This window comes from Antennarius striatus, chromosome 9 (assembly GCF_040054535.1).
Source record: "Antennarius striatus isolate MH-2024 chromosome 9, ASM4005453v1, whole genome shotgun sequence".
NCBI classification, from domain to species: Eukaryota; Metazoa; Chordata; class Actinopteri; order Lophiiformes; family Antennariidae; genus Antennarius; species Antennarius striatus.
Window position 1 is genome coordinate 15,358,562 of NC_090784.1, and position 18,985 is coordinate 15,377,546.

The 18,985-nt window shown below is 40.7% G+C and overlaps 1 protein-coding gene across 5 annotated transcripts; it reads right to left on the reverse strand.

Moving 5' to 3' along the window:
* Positions 1-22: 22 nt before the first annotated feature.
* LOC137601477 (cingulin) lies at positions 23-18,754 on the reverse strand. Of its 5 annotated transcripts, none has more exons than XM_068323672.1 (21): positions 18,602-18,754; positions 13,750-14,662; positions 13,545-13,615; positions 13,363-13,432; positions 13,173-13,268; positions 12,283-12,404; positions 11,640-11,751; positions 11,249-11,461; positions 10,760-10,908; positions 10,538-10,564; positions 8,836-8,956; positions 8,527-8,739; positions 8,153-8,374; positions 7,822-8,070; positions 7,516-7,686; positions 7,210-7,371; positions 6,761-6,934; positions 6,572-6,690; positions 6,048-6,156; positions 5,809-5,972; positions 23-5,490 (listed from the first exon to the last, which is right to left on the reverse strand). In XM_068323672.1, the coding sequence occupies exons 2-21, from the start codon at positions 14,659-14,661 to the stop codon at positions 5,358-5,360; spliced, it is 3,609 nt and encodes a 1,202-aa protein (XP_068179773.1). In that variant the 5' UTR covers position 14,662; positions 18,602-18,754; the 3' UTR covers positions 23-5,357. The 5 variants fall into 5 exon arrangements, with proteins under 5 accessions (XP_068179773.1, XP_068179774.1, XP_068179771.1 ...); XM_068323673.1 differs by having other exon boundaries at positions 11,709-11,751; positions 13,545-13,642; XM_068323670.1 differs by having other exon boundaries at positions 24-5,490; positions 13,545-13,642.
* Between the last annotated feature and the right edge of the window lie 231 nt (positions 18,755-18,985).

Below are 18,985 nucleotides of genomic sequence, written 5' to 3' on the forward strand. Positions count from 1 at the left end.
AATATACAATCCATATAAATAAAATAAATACAGATTTGTGAAATGTTTTTGAAACATGTAGGTCAACATTCTGCATTCATAAAGCTTAAAAACACACATTCATTTGGCAATAATCAGAAAACGTTTAAAAATTGTACGGAAATTGAATAAAATCACAGTAAGGAAAACACACTCAGATATGAAATATGATCAGGAATACAAAATAAACATCCATTTAACACATGTCACAAGTCGTATTTAACAAACGGTGTTTTTTTTAATTTTATTTCAGGTGTTTCTACAGCATTTATCTCTGTAAACAACATAATTCTAGCTGACTGAAAAACAGCAGAAACATGTGATGGAACACAGGAGACAGAGGGTAGGAGTCCAGCAGCAGCTGACCCAGCTTATTACAGGCCTCAAATTGGATCAGGACTTTAATGGCATTAATGGCTGCTGAGGAGCAAACAACAGCTCATCGAGGTAAATAAAGGATGACGCCAAATTAATTTATACTAGGAGCAGAAACTACAACACACAAAAAAACAACAACAAATACATAAATATTTCAAGGTAACTGTAATTCTGGTGTTTTAATCATTAATTTGGAATGAGGCTGTGTCATGGGATCGTTTCCATGGAAGCAGATCACCAACAAAACATCTAACACCTTCCTACGGTGTGTTTGCTGGGCACAGAGAAGAAATTATGTGTTTGCATCACACAGCTGAACACACCCAAACAGACCCACAGACCAGACAGTTACTAATGACGGGCTGTTTGTTTACATACGTTCATGTCTGTACATCTGAATCCTGCTGTTCACATGTATTTACACCAACACTACTCCTTAGCATGGCACACAGTGAGTCATAAAAAAACTATTTTTGGTTTCACTGGGTCTAAAGTTATTCTGATTGTGTTTCCTGATTACAGCGTAGAGATGATTCACAAAACAATACTTATTTCAACAACACCCAAATGAACAGGTCTGATCTAGTTCTATGGCCCCACATGATTTATAAGAATAGAACAATAATGTTGTACCCATTAAACACTATAAAAAAATTTAAATAAATAAAAATAAAATGAGCAAAACCATGTCTGTGAACTTTATATCTGATAATTCTAATGACATTTGAGGACACTCAGGTCACATTCTCTCCATTTCTATTTTCATCTTTTCAACTTTCAATAAAAGTTTTGCAATTATATTCACCAGTATTACATTTCTGACAAAAGAGAGCATTTCACTGTAATTTCTTTAAAATAGCTAGTCTGACGGTTTCACCCTTTCCATCAGAAAATACCCAACAGATTAAAAAAGTGGTATGAACATTGGGCAACTATCAAAGAAGAATCTGATTTTTATTTGGCTTTTCCTTTCGTCTTTTTCTTGAGAACACTTTAAACCTTAAATTGAAGCGTATAAGATGTGACACATAAAAAGTTTAGGATAACGAAAATTTATATTGATATCAAAATGATTCCAATAGGTTTTTTGTGGTCATGGTGTCATATTATGAGGGTGGAACCATCATGAGGCTAGTGCTTTAAGGTGCAGTAAGATACTGGGGGAACCGAGTTGCCTTGGCAGAGGTTTCCAGTCTTAGTGTGGTTTCCTCATCATTTCCACGATGCCCTATGTCATTTATTTCAAATTATATAGAAAAGGTTACATTGCCATGAAAGCGCAAGCTTCATTATATCTGAGCTACAGCATTTGAGCCTGAAGCAGTTGAATTTCCACATGTGGAAGACCAGGGCATTGATGGAAATACCTTCTGAACAACCACATGCAATGGCAAACACCATGATTTCAAAACGCAACACGCCCAGCTCTTGGCGAATCAGCTCTCAGTTTGAAATAACGCTTGAGAAAGATGGAATGATATGAAAACTCATTCCAGCCCACAGAAAGTATGCACGTTAGTATTTTGGAATCAATCCAAACGGTTGCTGTAGCCTACTGTGTTGACGCTGTACGGGTTTGGTTATACCGAGAGGATGTGTTATGTCATCAATACGCCTCTGGACCTTTTTCAAGGTGGGATATCTTGCAGCAAAAAAAAAAAACTTTAAAGAATTTTCAAGTTCAATTCCCAGCAATTGAGAGAGCAAGCGATCTTTGAAGATCAATCACACAATAGCACCACAGGAGGTGCAGAAAGTCCTTCACAATCGGAAAGAGGACAGTGCACTTCTGAGGAGCAGACGCTGTGGTGGTGCCTCAAAACATTCTAAAAACAGTCTCCTTACAAAGAACTACAGGATGGAACGTAACACACGAGTAGATAAATGACCAGAGGAGCTGTCCAAGTCTCCTTACACGGTGCTGACCTTCATCTCTTGCCCAAAAGAAGAGAAAAAAAATGTCTGGAATTATGAAAAAGAAAAACACTTTGGCTTGAAGTATAAAGATGTGAATTTCTTCCCGCTACCATAAAGAGATTTTTCTTGGAATTAGAGATGAGTTGCAGGTATTATCAAAGGGTTTTTCTTCAGATATCAGGCTTTGGTTCACAGACATCTTACACTTCTGTTTTGAGTTTTGTGTTCCACACTGATCTCAGTCGACCCTACACATTCCATTTGTGCCTCACCCTGTGGTGATCCCGGCATTCATCATGACAGACAACTCCAAAATACAAGCTTTGTACACTTTATGCTTCAACAAACAAATCTTTGATGTATTGAGGGTGTGGAGTGTTTAGTTCCTGTCAAGGTGATCTGTATTTCTATGTTGATATGTGTAGACAAAAACAGGATTGTAATGTTCACACACACCTGGATTAAGTGTGTGTGAAAAGAATGTCAAGGTAAATCTATGGGAAATCTGGTTTCGTTCACCAACAGATCTGTTCAGTTGACCTCTGTCCCTGCTTGACATCACTGAATAAAAATTAAAAATAAGCTTGTGAAACGAATTATTTGTATTCAGAGGAATACAGTTGTACAACCACAGCTTCGGTTCTAGTTTGTCTATTAGAGTTTTCTCTATTATGGTCAAACGTGTTATTTGACAGCTGTGCTACAGAGAACGCTTGAATCGGTATTATTTATCCGCAGCTGTGAAAACAATACTCATGCATGAATGTGTCTAAGCAGGAACAGAGTAGACTTGTATCAACAGATTAGCCTCCTCTGCATGATCCTTAAAACAGATACAAACAAAAGCAACTCTGCATCAAGAGATAAGAGGACAAAACAGTAAAAACAGCAGCATTCAGCTGTGGCAGGTCAGCACATTCTTTTATGAAAACTAACAATACAGGTCATGTAATGCGTTTGAGAGGATACTCTGGCTTGACTGTGACACATGACAAAGATGCTGTCCATGGGGGCTGTGCACAACAAAGGAAGGTATGTGTTGTTAAGAGGTAATGTTATAGAAGAATCTAAAGTCTTCTATTTGACTTCTTTTGGCTTAATTTTTTATTTTTTTTGGGTGCCACTACTTCCTGCTCTTTATCTTGCTCTACAGCTGTTAGAAGTGCCTCTACACTAAACAACTTCCTGCTGTGTCAGAAAACAAGGGAGGTGGCACAGAACCAAAACGATAAAACTGTGGGCCAGAAATGTGAACAATGAACTGATGCTTTTCTGAAACCTTTCACACCATTATTTTTTGATTTGTTCATTTTTGATAGTTATTTTAAACATCAATTACAGCTACTTTAAGTATTTTTTTTTTAATTCTTGTACTCTCAAGCCAAGAACTTAACCACTATAGACACATCACATATCTTCTGATGTAGAAATGATGCATACTATTACACATTAATTGTAATCTGGTTTCGTGATATGTTTTATTTCCTCCAACAGTGATCTTTTCTAAGGTATCCATGCGACCTTCATGAGAACACACAGATGGTGCGATTACATAAATGTGCAGAACTATAACCATGAATTAAAAAGCCCTATTGATTACCATGTGGTAACTGTTACAAAGACAAACTATGCAATGCAATAGGTTCACGGTTACCTTATAGAGAACAAAAAGGTATATAATCATAATATGAAAATTTTCCATTCAGAAACAATATTCATAAACAGGGTGTCTCATATCTAACAATAATTAAGAACCTGTGTGACTGAAAAGGCAAAAACATTACATTGGATCAGAATGTAATATAATATAGAGCCATTTGATTGTTGAACCAGTGCACAAAAATCAAATAACAATCTACAAATGTTAAACAAAACTATCAAAATTAAGATAAGAAAATTACAAGTAAAAATATTTTTAAGGGACTGTAATTAAGTTCTTGGTACAAAAATACATACCAAGAACTTGCTATAAAGGAATGCATAGACTTTGTGCAGCTTCAAAAAAAACATTTTTTTCTCGACAGGAATATATTTTGGCTGTTTGTTTGTGTCGAATGTGCAAAGCCACTGCTAATCAGTGTGTCGCCTTCCTGACAAAGGATCTCAGGTGTAAACAACAAAACCAAAATGATGAACTTTTACAGAGAAACATTCTCAGTAGAAAAGACTCAACATTAAGTAAAACACATTAAAACTTAATGTGACATTTCTAATACATCTAGTCTCTGTGTTTCAGACAATATTAGTGCCTTACTATCATTAGGTGCACTGTGGGCCATTACTAATGATCCTTGACAAATGAAGTTACAGTTTATGAGTGAGAAACTCTATTTTGTGTTACGTAAACAAACTCATGACTTTTGTTTGTATGAGTCATTTGCAGCACTTTAACCATCAGATTTGGTAGGGAAAAGAAAATCAGTGAAAGAATTACAGTATAGCAGGCTCTCTTCAAATCACAAGCGGCGATCATGAATGCAATCAATCTCAGCATTAGATCCTTGATTTCGGAAGTGCTATCAAGTGTTTCTACATCGTACGGCAGAGTTTGTGGGTTCAGTGAATTGGTGACTGTTAAAGAACAGTAAAGAAATGATGAGACTCTTTTGTATCATTCAGTGAAAGTCAACCTTGGTACCATACCTGTATCAGAATCAAAACCATGAAATGGCTTGACATACTCACTTTAAACCCAAATTTGAGAGGTATTTTCTGTTTTTATTTCACTGTACAACAAACGGTTTCTCCTGGAAATGTAGCTAAATACTTTGTTTGGTAGTGAGATGTTAGATAAATGGAGTTCTTCCAGCCATACCATAGAGTACGTCTGTATACGTTGTGACAGAAGGAAATTTGGAGAAAAAAGTACAAAGGATGTTTTGTTTCCTTCAATTCACTGCAGTGTGGAAAGTATTTCCCAGCTAACCTCTACAATATTCCATTAACTCAGGGGTCCATGTATGGTCCATAATGCACATCGCTCTGCAGCAGGCCTGCCATTTCCTTACATTTTCCCACCCTCATCCTGCACCCGAGACGTCTTCTTAACAGGAGCTCGTCTGGAGGTTGCTCTCGGTGAGGATGGAGGTGATGGTGGTGGGGTCATAAACGCAGTCTTCATCAGAGCTAAGGGCGGATGAATCCAAAATGGGGCGCGTTGCTGCACTGGTTTTTCTCCTGTGACGTACAATAATAATATATTAACAACACCAATCCTTGTCACCTTAAAAGTTGAGACACATTTCCTTTTTCCCCCCCCCATAAAGCTTACAATTGGTTACAGTTCTCCCTCTGCAGGCACAAAAGGGAACAACATGCATTCCCTAATGGTATGCATGAGTCACCTGCTGTTGTTTAGTTTAATACAATAACTTCTCACACTTGAGTGACAAGTGTAAAAACATCACCATGTGAAATACTGCACCTCAGGGAGTCATTAAGAATCTCCACCAGGTTAAGTACTCAGGAATCTGGGTTCAGAAGGGAAGGACTTACTTGAGTTCAGTTTCTAATACTGAAACTCTGGTCTGCAGGGCCTCCTTGAGCTCCATCTGTTCCTCCATGTCTCTATGAACCTTTCTCCTCAATGCATCTACTCTCTCCAGCTCCGTCTCACCTTCATCGACCTGTCTCTTCAGAGCCTTCACTCTCAGAGCGAGCTGTAGCACACATTAAGCTTATTAGCGTTTAGCGCTGATTCAGTTCCATGTTGGAATATTATAAAACACAAATACCTGGTCTCTTTGTTCATTGTGCCCAAGTCTCTCCTCATCCAGCGTCATGGTGAGTTCTTTTAGTTTCCTCTCCAGACGCCGTTGAGCCGCCAACACAGTGTTCTTCTCCCTTCACATATACAAAAAAGGAACACAGCACAAGCCATGACAGCATGTTAATGAGTAATATTCCAATTATATCAACTTTTGCCAAAATGCTCTTGGGCAAGACATTTGCTACCTCACTGTTTACACGAAGAAGCTCTGAAGCCATTCAGGCCCAGCTTTACTGAGTTGAAGTGAAACAAAAAGTCAAGAAGAAAAGCTAAGTAAAAGCTAGAGAAAAAGTAAAAGAAAAACTAGAAGCCAAGCATGATGGAAAAAAATTAAATGCTGGAGCCTAAAACGTGGTTACTGGAACATGTTTTAAAATATTTGCTATGAAGAACGAGTTAACTCTCGAACAGAAACATTTCTGACACTTAATTGTCAATTAAACAGGAGAAAAGAAGATGTAAAGGCTCCAGCAGGTTTCCCATCTATACCTTTCCTCACTTCGGAGACGTTCTTCCAGATCATGGATCTTGTTCTCCAGCTGGGAAACACCTGCTGTGGAGCGAGACTGGCCCTCCATGTCAACAACACGACTCCTCAACTCCTTCAGCTGCAGGGACAGACATGCAGGTCAAACGAGGTGTTTCGGTGTGTGCGTGTGTGTGTATGTATGTGTTTACATGTCTCTCCATGGCGTTCTTGTCAAGCTCCAGGTCCTGTTTGGAGGATCTCTCTTGCATGAGTTCAGAGCGTAGCTGATCGATCTGGTCTCTGCTTCTGGTCACTCTATCTGTCATCATCTCCACGCTGCTCTTCTCTTCATCCAGCTCCAGCTCCACGCGCTTCAGTTTGTCCTGACAGACAAGATGAGATCATCTTTCACTCTTTGAAAGAAGACTGGATGAGCCTCCTGTCGTTGCAACATGGAAGCTACTGAGAGAAGTAGATCTGCTGTATTAAGAATTAAACAGGTCTCTTTTCTAATCACTTAATAGAACCTTCATAAACACAAAATAAATATGAGATATGCACAAGCTGTTATGCTAGTGATGCATGTATAGCAGAACTGCTACAGAGAGCTCTGTAGTCATGGTTTATTCTACCAAATCACCAGAGGGACATATCTTACCTCTAGAATGCGAATCTCCCGGGTTTTGTCATTATAGCTGCTTTTGCTGGTCTCTACCTCTCCCTCAAGGTGGCGTATTCTGTTGGTCAGAAGCTCTTTATCCAGCTGGTGATTGTCTTTCTCCTCACATACAAGAAGCAGCTCTTTCTTCTGTCGTGATATCTAGTTAAAAGTTGTTATACTTTTAGTCAGTAATGCCAGGGTGAATGTTCTGAAATGGCTTTGTGTCATATGAATAGTAGTAAGTTCAAAAACCACTGAAAAAGTTCAGAACATCATCTCACAAAAGAAAACAAAAACATCCACCTCTTCTTCCAGTCTCCTTAGATTTATATTATTCCTTTCCAGTTCGCTCTGAGCGTTGTTTCCATGACGTTGTGCCTCCTGCATTTCCTTACGTGCCCTGTCTTTATGCTCTTCCAGCTGAAGCTTGAAAGCCTGCGCCTCCTCTCTGGAGGTCGCTAACAAAGAATCATACTGAAAGAGGAGACCGAATAAGGAAGAGGACAAACAACGAGGGTAGTGTTTTGGTACTTTGATTCCTATATTGGTTACTGCAAGCTGTAGAGGCCTTCATTTGTTTGTGAAGATAAAAAAGGATCTCCATCTTACCTCTTTGTTAAGTTTCTCCAGAGCACTCTCCTGCTGTCGTTTGGTCTCCTCCAGCTGGTTGATGGTCTGTTTGAGCATTTCATTCTCCTTCTCCGTGTCGTCCAGACGCAGATTGAAGTCCCGTTGCTCCTGGCTCAGTCTCGAAGCTTTTCGCTTGGCTTCATCCAGCTCAGATCTCAGCCCTCTCACCTCAGTGTGTAGGGCGAGCTCTGCCTCTGAGCTCTCTGTAGTGTTGGTCTGCAGCTGAGCCTGAGGAAACCATGAAGGGCAATCATCTAGTGCATTCTGGGCAACCATAACAGATCGTGCTGTGGGACATAATGGGACCTACCTCTAACCGCAAGAGTTTCTCTTTGAGGCGTGTGTTTGCCTCCATCTGCTCCTGTTGAGTATCTTGGAGTGATTTCAAATCCGTCTGAGCTCTACTGAGACGAGTGTTACTCGCCTCCAGTTCCTCCTCAGTGATTAAAAGCTTCTCCTTGAGCTGGCTAACTTCCCTACGTGCATCTTCAAGCTTCTGTTCCAGCTCTGAGACGACAGCTGGGTCTGGGAGCTAAGAGCAAGGAGACAAAAAATGGTTTTGATGAAAAATACAAGAGAAATTATGGAGATGATTTGTGAAATACATATCACTATAGCCTCCATGACACCTAAATAATTTCTTCCGCGTTTTCTTTTGCATCAACACCATATGATGTCACCAACCCGTTTGTTTTTCTCCTGAGCCTTAGCAGCATCTCCTTTGACCCTCTGTATTTGGTCCTTTAGCCTGTTGATCTCATACTTTAGTTCTGCCTCCTGGGTCTGGTGAGTTTTTTTTATGGCGATAACCTCCATGACCTTCTTGTCTAAGTCTGTCCTGTGCTTCTCCACCTCTGACTTAGCTTTCTGTAGATCAGTGCTGTATCGCTGAAGCTCCTATAAAGATCAGTTGGCATCATTAGAAGTTCAGTAGGTCAGGTCATTCACTCGTGCACTGGACAACATGTTGAGCTGAGTATTTGTTTACTCCACCTGCTTAAGAATCTCAGTGTGGCTCTGATCTGGGATCTGTTGCTTCATGTTTCTCACTTTCCCCTGAAGCTCCTTTACTTCGTCCTCCAGCTCCTCCTTTTCCAGACGAGCTTGCAAGATGCTGATAAAAAATTATCAAACACAGCTGACCCAAACAACAACATATGAAAGTACAGTGTTCCCTCTCTTATTTGCGCTTCACGGTTTCACTACATCGCAGATTTTTAAAATTATATATATATATATATTATATATATATATATTGTCCTCAATGAGATGTAAGTTTCATCTCATCGAGGACAAGGGAGAGAGCGAGAGATGAGGAGCAAGTGACTCCCATGAGCTGTAGTCACGTGACACCGTACACACATGCTACGGTCTCACGTAAAGTGAGATTTTCGTTTTTTGCGGGTGGTCCACATTAACCGCGAGTAACGAGGGATTACTGTATTGCTTCATTGTCTGATTGGCAGGTTTTGGATTGTGGAGGTAAATCGTCACATTTGAGCTACATTCACTTTGATGATCCAATGAGCAACAATTTAATGCTCAATTAACAGAAAAAAAAAATCAGCATTTTCTGTTACCTTAGAGCAATGAGATGCTTTCTACACTACATTCTACAAAATGTTTCACCTAAACAGAGAAATTCAAGACCAGCCACACCAGTCTATTTTATATCTCTGGTCTGTTTCAAATTGACCATAGGTGTGAGTGTGTATGTGCGTGTTTGTCTGCGTCTGTGTGGCTCCGCGGCACACTGTCAGCACTTTTGTCAAAGTCAAGGCCCGCGGACCAGAACTGGCCCGTGACAAATTATTTATGGCCCCCTGGATGATTTTTAATTACTGTTAGAACTGGCACGCCAGCCACATCCGCCCACTGGTGTTTTGCACGCAGCGACACTATATTCCCCACAATGCAACGGTAGCGGAAGTCACTGCAGCGCAGCAAGCGGGCTTTGGTTTCATTGCTCATCAGCAGTGAAAACGGAGGTTGAATTTAGCTACTCCCCTCTTCAAAAATGGGTAAAAGGAAGGTTGACGCTGAGAGTAGGGGGTTTCAAGCCAGGTGGGAGTCAGAGGGTATGTTTTTTACATTAAAAAAATTTTTTTTGCACAATAATGCATTATGATTGTGCATGCACAATACTATTATTAGGCATGCAATAATGCAGTTTGAGTTTGTAATGCATGCAATTTCATTTATGCATTTATCTTGATATTAAGGAACATATTTTGTTTTTGAAGAACATTTACTTTTTTGCTGTTTGCTTGTTGAAAATGTTTCTCCTTGAAGTTAGTGACAGAGCCATAACAAAAAAGTGCTTTATTCATTTAATTATTAAATAATATACACTGTATTAGCTCTTGTTTCAATAGGCTATGTTCATTTCAGTATTTTGACACCCCTGGTATAAAGTTTTCATCATTTTCTTGTCTTCTTGCTCCTCCACTTTTCCTTTTCCTTTTGTCAATTTTGTTGGTGAGAATCAGTGAGTCAGATAGAGACAACAGGAATGTGTCAGGAACGAGTCTGCTCCCATTGAAAGCTGGAGCTGGAGGTATACCTCCAGTTTCAAGTTTCTAGTCAACCATGGGGGTTTTGGTGTGGATGACCTTGGATCTATGGTCAGACGGTTGTTAGCACAGCTAGCCAAATCTACAAGTCTAACAATCTACACAAAAACGCTGACTCTCACAGTGTTTCAGGGGGGCTGCGTGGGTCTCTGACAGAGCGGGATAGAAACATTGACCAGGTAGAATAAAAGAGAAAAGATTGACACGCATTAACATTCCAGCAAGTGCAAAGAGAAACTATGAGAAGGTGACAGAGCTATGTGCAAATGAGCCTTGGAATCCAAAACTGTGGATAGGTGACAAAAAATACATTTTGTGAACAACATAGGTTAGAAAAAACTAACTCTTGTTTGGTCACTCGAAGCTCATCCCTGGCGTTGTGGAACTGCTCCATCCAGTGGCTGCTCTCATCTCTACAGTCTTCCAGCTGCTGCTGTAGGGACCGCATTGATGCATTTACACGCAACCGCTCTGCCTCAATCCCGGCATGAGACTGAAACAGGAGAAGAAATGAGAAAATGTTTAATGACCCCATTTTACACAAGTCTGTATGGCTGCGTTAAGTATCTGAGGGGCAAATGTCTACATCTGACCATGGTCAAGTGTTTTTAATCATATTCACTGAAACTAAATCTGTAGGGCACAGATATAATCTAAAAAGCATTCATGTCTCCTGTCAAAATATTCTTGAAAAGCCAATGAAAGAATATTAAAGTGAATGAACGTTGTAGTGATGAATTGAATGCAAAAGTTAATGACTTTTGTTCACAGGATGATTTTATCATATTCAAAACATATCTGTGGTGATACTACTACCGTGTTCGTGCACACACCTGAGACACCTGCTCCATGCTGCCACGTAGCTTCTCCATGTCGGTACTGTACTGCTCTCGAAGCACCTCGATCTCTTTGTCGTGGCTGGTCACCTCCTCTTTCAGAGCTCCTTTGAGGGCCGTTAGCTCCCTCTCTTTGTGCCTCAGTGCCTCCTCCAGCTTCTGTTTCAGCTGGCATACCTCCATCAGCTGTGCCTGAAAAGACATTAAGTCCTGCAAAAAAGGTGAATATGTGTTATTGACTTCATACTTCTGAGTACACAGCTGCAAAAATAACTATGACTTAATACTAGGTGCAAGTTAATCAAGATTTAAAATTGTGTTCTTAAAAAATGTGGGGCGAGTTGGCTCCTCTCTCGTGTCTGTGTGCATGAGTATGTTTCTGTGATACCGTCTTATTGACAGTCTCTCTTCTCAGTTCATCCTGAAGCTCAGCCAACTGGTCCTCCATTCCCCTTACCCGTGCCTCCGCATTCTCTCTATCCATTCGTAACTGAATCAGCCTGCCAGGAAAAGAGGACACACACATACAGTAGCTACAATTTTCGATTCAAACGACATGTGATAACGTTTAAAATTGCTGATTTTTTCATGAAATTGTGAAATGTCTGCATCTCTTTCACTCAAGACCACCAGCTCTTGAAGACAATGAGTGTTTTCAGTCCAAACACTTCTCAAAACTCAAGGACATCACCATAGATAATGTGCAATTACCCAATTGATGATCTACTCACATTCACAACAGAATGCATGTTCTCAAGCATGTTCTCACTGTTCTCAAGCACACCCACTTCTTTCAGAAGTTAGCTGATAAACAACTGTTACAGGATTTTGCTTTTATAAGCGCTGGAAACTGTTCTGAGATTGTTGCAGATTGTATTGACAATGGTGATAGCAGGGACATTTGCACTTTCTAGTTTCTGTTTGCATTCACAACGCCAACAGAAAGCTGAAGTGATGTCAGGTAGCCAGCGCTTTGAATGACTAAAAACAACAACAACATGACAGACGTGTGCATGCTCTCGGGTCCTCACTCTGACTGTGTTTCGTTTAACTCTTTCTTCTTCCGGTCTAGCATCTCTCTGAGCTGCAGATTTTCCTCCAGACAAGACTCCAGCTCAGATTTCAGAGTGGGATCACAGTTGCTGATAGAGTCCTACACAAAAGCAGGCATGATGAATAAATGAGAGCAGTGAAACATTAGACATCAGGCACCTCTGGTCACATCAAAAGGGTTTCTTTGGAAAATGTTAATTTCTTGCATTTACCACCCAATCAATAGGCATGAGGGATTAGGTTCTTAAGAGCCATTAGAGATTAGAGCTGCCCACCTTCCTAACCAACATATAATGAGTTATTATTCAAGTTAGATTATTCTGTGTGTGCCTAGGGGCTTTAAGGATTAATCTGAGGATTAATCTGAAGCACACTCCGAAGTACCCCTCTCCCATTAGATTATTTAAAAAGACAGAAGAACTCTTCAGGCAGTTTCCAACCAACAGTGAATTCCTTCACTTGGGAGCTGGTGCTCTTGTTTTCAAGGACACTTTGGGTGAGTGTTTATGTGTGGCACTGGAGATGCTCTATGTAATCAGAGCTGATTAAAATGCAAGTTACTGAATCTTGACAGCAGCTAATTCCAATCGGCAAAGTGAATAGAAGGAAGTTTGGTGCATCAGCCAAACAAATTAGAATAAATCAAAATTTGTCGTTTACTTTAAAATGTATCCTTCTGGGCATTGTAAAATGACAACATTCTATGTTCTGGATATACAGTATAAATTAGTTTAAAGGGGAACCGAACTGCATACAATGTCCTTTTTTACCTTACTTTAAAATCAATAAGTGTTTTAACCATTGTACAGAGAACTAAAAACTTTTAGCACTGATAATGAAGTCACATTTCTATTTCTGTTTTGCTTACCCTTCCTTTCACCTTCAGTGCACTTTGTAGATCGGCCAATTTTCTTTCCAGTTCCCTCTTCTCTCTCCTCCACTCTTCATGGGGTCTTTCTTTGGGCTGTCGAAGAAAATGATAGGATGGATAGTTTCCTTCTGTTTAATTCTTGATTTACAATACAGGACTTGTAGTACAGGGACAGTAATGGACAAACCTGCAGATTCTGAATCTTCTGACAGATGACCTTGACTTTGTGCTTCGTGATGACTTCACTCTCATTGGTACTGCAGGAAGGAACACAAAACATTAGTGTGAATGTAATCTTGCATGATATCTGGTTACTTGTGATCATAAAACAAAGTTACATTGTGCTGCAAAAATAATAAACATCCATACCCCTGTCTCAGGATGTTGTATATAGTCTGCATGACCTGCTCCTCCTCACTACTGGTCTCTGCACTCGGCCCCTGGTCCAGCAAAAGGTCAGGGGTCACCTTGAGACATAGATCAGAAAACTGCTCTTGCAATGTTGAATGCTTTGTAACATTTGGTGGTCACTTAGGCAGGTGTAATGTCCACCTAGAAAATTTTTTACCCTTACTTGTGCCTCACTCAGATTGGTCTGTGGTGTCTCCATAGCGACATACTTCTGTGTTGAAGTCCACTGATTAACAGAGGGTCCAGGTAATTTCGTGACAGCACCCTGGCTTCTTCCCATGGTGCTGTGCGTTGAAGATGGCGGTGAGGTGTAGGGGTTTGGAGTGGGGAGGGGAGACGTAGCTCTGGGTTCTTGATACGCAGGAGGGAATCCTCTCTGTTGGCCTTCACTGACAACGCCATCAAACCTGTTAATTATTCTGCTGACAGGAGTCTGCCTCTGACTAGTGAGATGAGCGGTTTGGTGAGGAGAGTCAGAGTAGGACTGACTACTCCTCCCAGACCCGTTGAGCCCTGCTTTGGATGACCCATCCCATGTATTCCTTTCCATGTCGCCTCCTCTACCACCAACACCCCAGACATGCTCTCTCTCCCCTCTTATCCCAATTCCTCCATCCAGATTCCCATAACTACCAGACTTCCCGTCTCCTGGAGGCCTGGACAGACAAAAATCCTCATTGCCTGCTCCTCGCTCTCCATCTCTCTCTAGCAACGAGCCGTGGGATTGGGCTCGTCGTAATGCACCTCCCTGCCCCCCTCCTCCACCTACATCTGCCCCCTGTGATCCTGGTTCTGCCTTCTCTCTCCTCCGGGGAAGACTACTGTAACCAGAGTGGTACTCAGTTTTGAGCTGGACTCCATACGAGTCCCCTTTCTCTCCGTCCTTCAGAACAACATACGGCTGGCCAGCGATGCCTTGCACCCTGACTGCCACGCCATATTTGGAGGCAATTTGAGGCTTTGTCTTGGGGTAGGGTCCTGACTGGCCCCCACCACTGTCGCAGAGGTCATTGATGAAGCGGATCTGGACACCGTGGTCCACTGGGGTCTTGTGACCTGAAGATGCTGTGTTCATGCTAGAGAAAATGCAGAGAAGAAGTTTGATGGTAACCCATCGTCTTTGCAGAAACATATATATTTATATGCTATATTGTAATGACTTCATATCCAGTATGGAATTAATCTATATAAGGTTTTCAGTGCTATGCACAATAATGGACAATATACACAATAACACTTCAACAAGTGGACATCTGTCGCAACAATCTGCCCTACTTGCTATGTGTTTATTTGTGATCCAATACTGTACGCAAAAATGCGACACATAAATACCAAAACATGTTTAAGAGATTGTCTAAAAAATGCCACCTTTACAGAATTTGCCCAGGAGAAGCACTGACAACACTTTTAAAAGGAACATTTCAATGGATTCCTTTTTTTTTCACTTCCAATATACAGACATTGGAATCAACCTAGTAAATCCAGTGTCGATTAGTATCTAATCAATACCAGCCTAAATGTTGGGCTATACTTACAACAGCAGGTTCAAGGATGCAAACCCTTGAACACAAAAAAACACTGATACAATACAATCAAATTCGACATTAACATACGTTTTATTTAGCTTAGAATGTCACCAAAGAAAACCTAGAAATTGAGGAGCATGAGACTATTAAAAACAATTTGAACTTTGTTGGATTCATGCTGCAGCAAAGCTTTACTCTGACCAATTACAGATTTACAGACACCAAAACCCCTTTTCTGGGTTTGGACTGTTTGTGTGGACTTTGACCTCAGTGCACTTGATTAGTTATTAACTTGAAAGCACACACCCAGACATTACTTTCTCTGTGTTTGGCCCAGATACACTTTCCACAACAGTTGGACGTTTACCAAGCCAGATACTATATCTCCTTCACTCGGCTGACCTGTGGCAGCATGAAAGGAGACGGGTTTGTGATCTAACAGGTTTAGTTCTGAACATCTGTAATTTATTTTCCCTTACTCCCTTCTCCACATTTTTCTATATTCTGAATGTCTCTGCTGAGTAATTCTGAAACTATGTCTCTTCTGATCACACCTAATGTGTCACACGTTAGTTACAAGTCATGGCCACTGGCAACGATCCAAATCACTGGATAGAACATTTCTGGTACAAGTTATTGATCACCAGGAGTTGGATAGCACAGCGACATCTGATCTTCATGTAATTACAGTGTTATGGTTCATTAAACTAGCTCTTCTTTCTCATGAACTCTACACCTTTTACTTCCCCTCCACAGTTTTCCAAGGTGAGAGACGGGGATAGAAAGAGGGCTGTGAAACTGGGAGGGACAGCGAAGTGACAGAAAAAAAATCCCCCCCCCTTCTCTTATCAGTTCCTCTGTGATAAAATCCAAAGTCAAAGCTGTTCCTGTGAAAAGTCCTGTGTCTGACACACATAAGGATTAACTACAGACATTACCATCAAGTTAGGAACTCTGTTTGGCACCCATACAGAATGGAATACCTCCACAACTTTTTATTCTAAATTTACACTTCCAGTGCTAAGAAGTGTAGAAAATAAATCAATAAAATGAGTCAAGATGGATGACCTTAAACATTTATGCTGTGAAACACTTTGGTAAAAAAAAAAGGTCCAGCATTGACCAAAGCTCCATGACTTGAATGACAGAAATGCTCATCAGATGCACAGTCATTTAATTTTTAGTCCACCATAGGGAAACCACAGAGGAAGCACCATGTCAAAACGCATTTATGCACTCTAGCATGAAGTCTGCAGTCCAGCACCTTCACAGCAAGGTCAATCCCACAAGCCTCACACTGAAGAATGTGCCACAGCTTCAACACATGACGAAGGAAGTCCATTGATTTCACATGGAGATCTGAGAACAGGCGAGGTGTCGCTTCAGATCGAGCAAAACTGACAAACATAAATATAAAGAGGTAACAAGATGTCTCTGAATACATTTTCACTGTGTTTAATTTTTCTATGTCACAGAGGAAGAATGCAGTTCAGACTCCCAAAGGGGGACACGGGGTACGGGGGGACCCATCCCATTGTCCAGGTGATGTGGGGCGGAAAACGAGGCCAGAAATTCTGAGGATGTCAAAAGGATCCTCGCTCCATCCATTCTTCTGTTATAATAAGCAGCGTGTTTCAGCCCTGATATATTTCTAACCAAATACTCGTCCTTGTTGGGGGTTTTTTCCCCCACACATGTATAAAAACACTGTTAAATGTACAACTCGCCTAAATGTGATGGACTGACGGACGGATGGCATAGACAGAACCCACTCAAATATTCCTCTCTTCTTTGTGTTTGTTCAGAATGTAATAAAACATCCTAATATAGACAGAATCCTTCTGTAAATGTAGTGTTTATACAGCAGCTGTAGAGTGAGATGAAACTGTAAGTCACTTATGCTGTTTTTTCCTCTCTTTAATTTTTTACAGATGAAATTTTTAATCATGGTGCAAATGTTTTATTTAGAAAAATTGTTAGTAGTGGAGCCCGAATTATCAGGACGTGACTTTTACCTTAAGTGGAGCAAAGAATAAACACAGAAGTTTATCTAAGTAAAAACTACAAGGTCATTAAGAAATTATTTTAGATGCTTTATTTATTGTAATATGCAAATACTGTATTCCTTATTTATTTCCTGTACTGTTTTCAACCAATTCTTAACTTTCTTCCTTATATTTAATCTATAATAATAATAGGCAAGATAACATACAGAAGCTTGCCTTGTTTTCCTACAGGTGAATAATAAAGATTTCAATTTATACTGTAACCTGGAGCATGAAATCTGGAGAGGTTCAAATCAGTGCTGGTCAAAAGCACACACCCTCTGTACTGTATTCTTAGAGGACAGGCAGCACTCAGTCCTCGGGGTATTCTCCCACTCCATTATGTTCTCCACATAAAACCAGGTCCTCTTCTTCCCTCAGCGGTCAATATCTGGCCAAACCTGACACTGCTCTTCTTTCACACCCAAACAAGCAGCCATTTATTCTTCCCCTCTAATCCAGAGAACTGGCATAACAAAGGAAAACTCGGTGTTACCAAGTAGGACACAAATGACACCACATTATGAGTACATAAACATGGCCCTCCCTTCTCTCACATTCCTGTCACTTCTTTCTGTCCCCTTATCTTACACAGGCTGTGTGTGTGTGTGTGTGTGTGTGTGTGTGTGTGTGTGTGTGTGTGTGTGTGTGTGTGTGTGTGTGTGTGTGTGTGTGTGTGTGTGTGTGTGTGTGTGTGTGTGTGAAAGAGAAACAGAAATCAATAGATGAATGGGTGGGAATTGTGCCTCCATTGTCAGAGACAGCAAAATGGTTATAATTACCACTATTATTGAACTTCCGGCATCAAAACTATAATTGTCTCTCTTCTTTGCTGGTTTTATAACTTTCGTCTGACACCAGATGAATTTTGAAGAGCAACTCTCCTGGAAAAGCCTGATCTTTGGTATACAGAATTATATTATGAGGTTAAACACATTTAAGAATTATAAACACCCCATCTAGAATCAGAGGTTTTGATGTGCAGTGAATCCCGGAGTTTAGTCTCGCAGGTGACAAATACCGCTGATCCTACACAACAAAGTTGGACCTTATGCATAAACACCATAGGTGTTTTGTAAAGAAACAGATTTTAAAATGTGACTTTCTTTACTTGCCTACACAGTTTGACATTGTCAGACATGGAACGATTTGTTTTACAACACACCTACGGACGTATGTAAAAGTTATTCTTTTCAAAATTTAGCTGTGGACACCATCAATTCCTATCCATTTAATTAACGATAGCGATCGAGCGAAACGGGTTAAAAGGAAGCCTAAAAGGTAAAACACGGGAGTGGCTCACAAGGCAGCCAACTTAACTGAATAAATAACTGTTATATGGCTGTAAAAACTCCTACAAATAGCACTCCTGTCTGACGGGACGTGTCTCCCTAGTTTGTTTAGCTGTCAGGAGCCATGAAGTTCAAAACCAAGCGCAACTCACCTCTTTGTCTGCGATTATTCCTGTAGACACCTCGCCTCCTTAACGTCGAACCCGTTTCTCGGGCATTCATTCAGGTCGAAACGAAGGAAAAAGGATGTAAAAACTACTCCTGCGAAATTATCACGGCGAGTTCATCATGCGGCGGCTGCAACCTGTTACCTTCATCTGGGATGTTACCGTCCCGCCCAGTCGCTCCAGTAGCTGCACTGTGATTGGACCAAGGAGACGGTGTGGGCGGGAATATGGGGTCCGTCCCGTATTCTATTGGTGGATTATCTAGGTCAGTCTTTCGTCTTTGGAAACTTTATGGGTTTCTCTTTGGATACACGAACACACAAACGCTGATCGAGGCTCCTGGTATCAGTCGGAACGACGACGGACGAG

Coding starts and splice junctions, on each gene's coding strand:
- LOC137601477 (XM_068323670.1), bottom strand. CDS start 14,661: ATGAACACAGCATCTTCAGGTCACAAGACCCCAGTGGACCACGGTGTC. Junction 11,752..12,282: donor TTAAACGAAACACAGTCAGA/GTGAGGACCCGA, acceptor TTTTCCTGGCAG/GCTGATTCAGTTACGAATGG. Junction 6,157..6,571: donor CGTCTCCGAAGTGAGGAAAG/GTATAGATGGGA, acceptor GTATATGTGAAG/GGAGAAGAACACTGTGTTGG.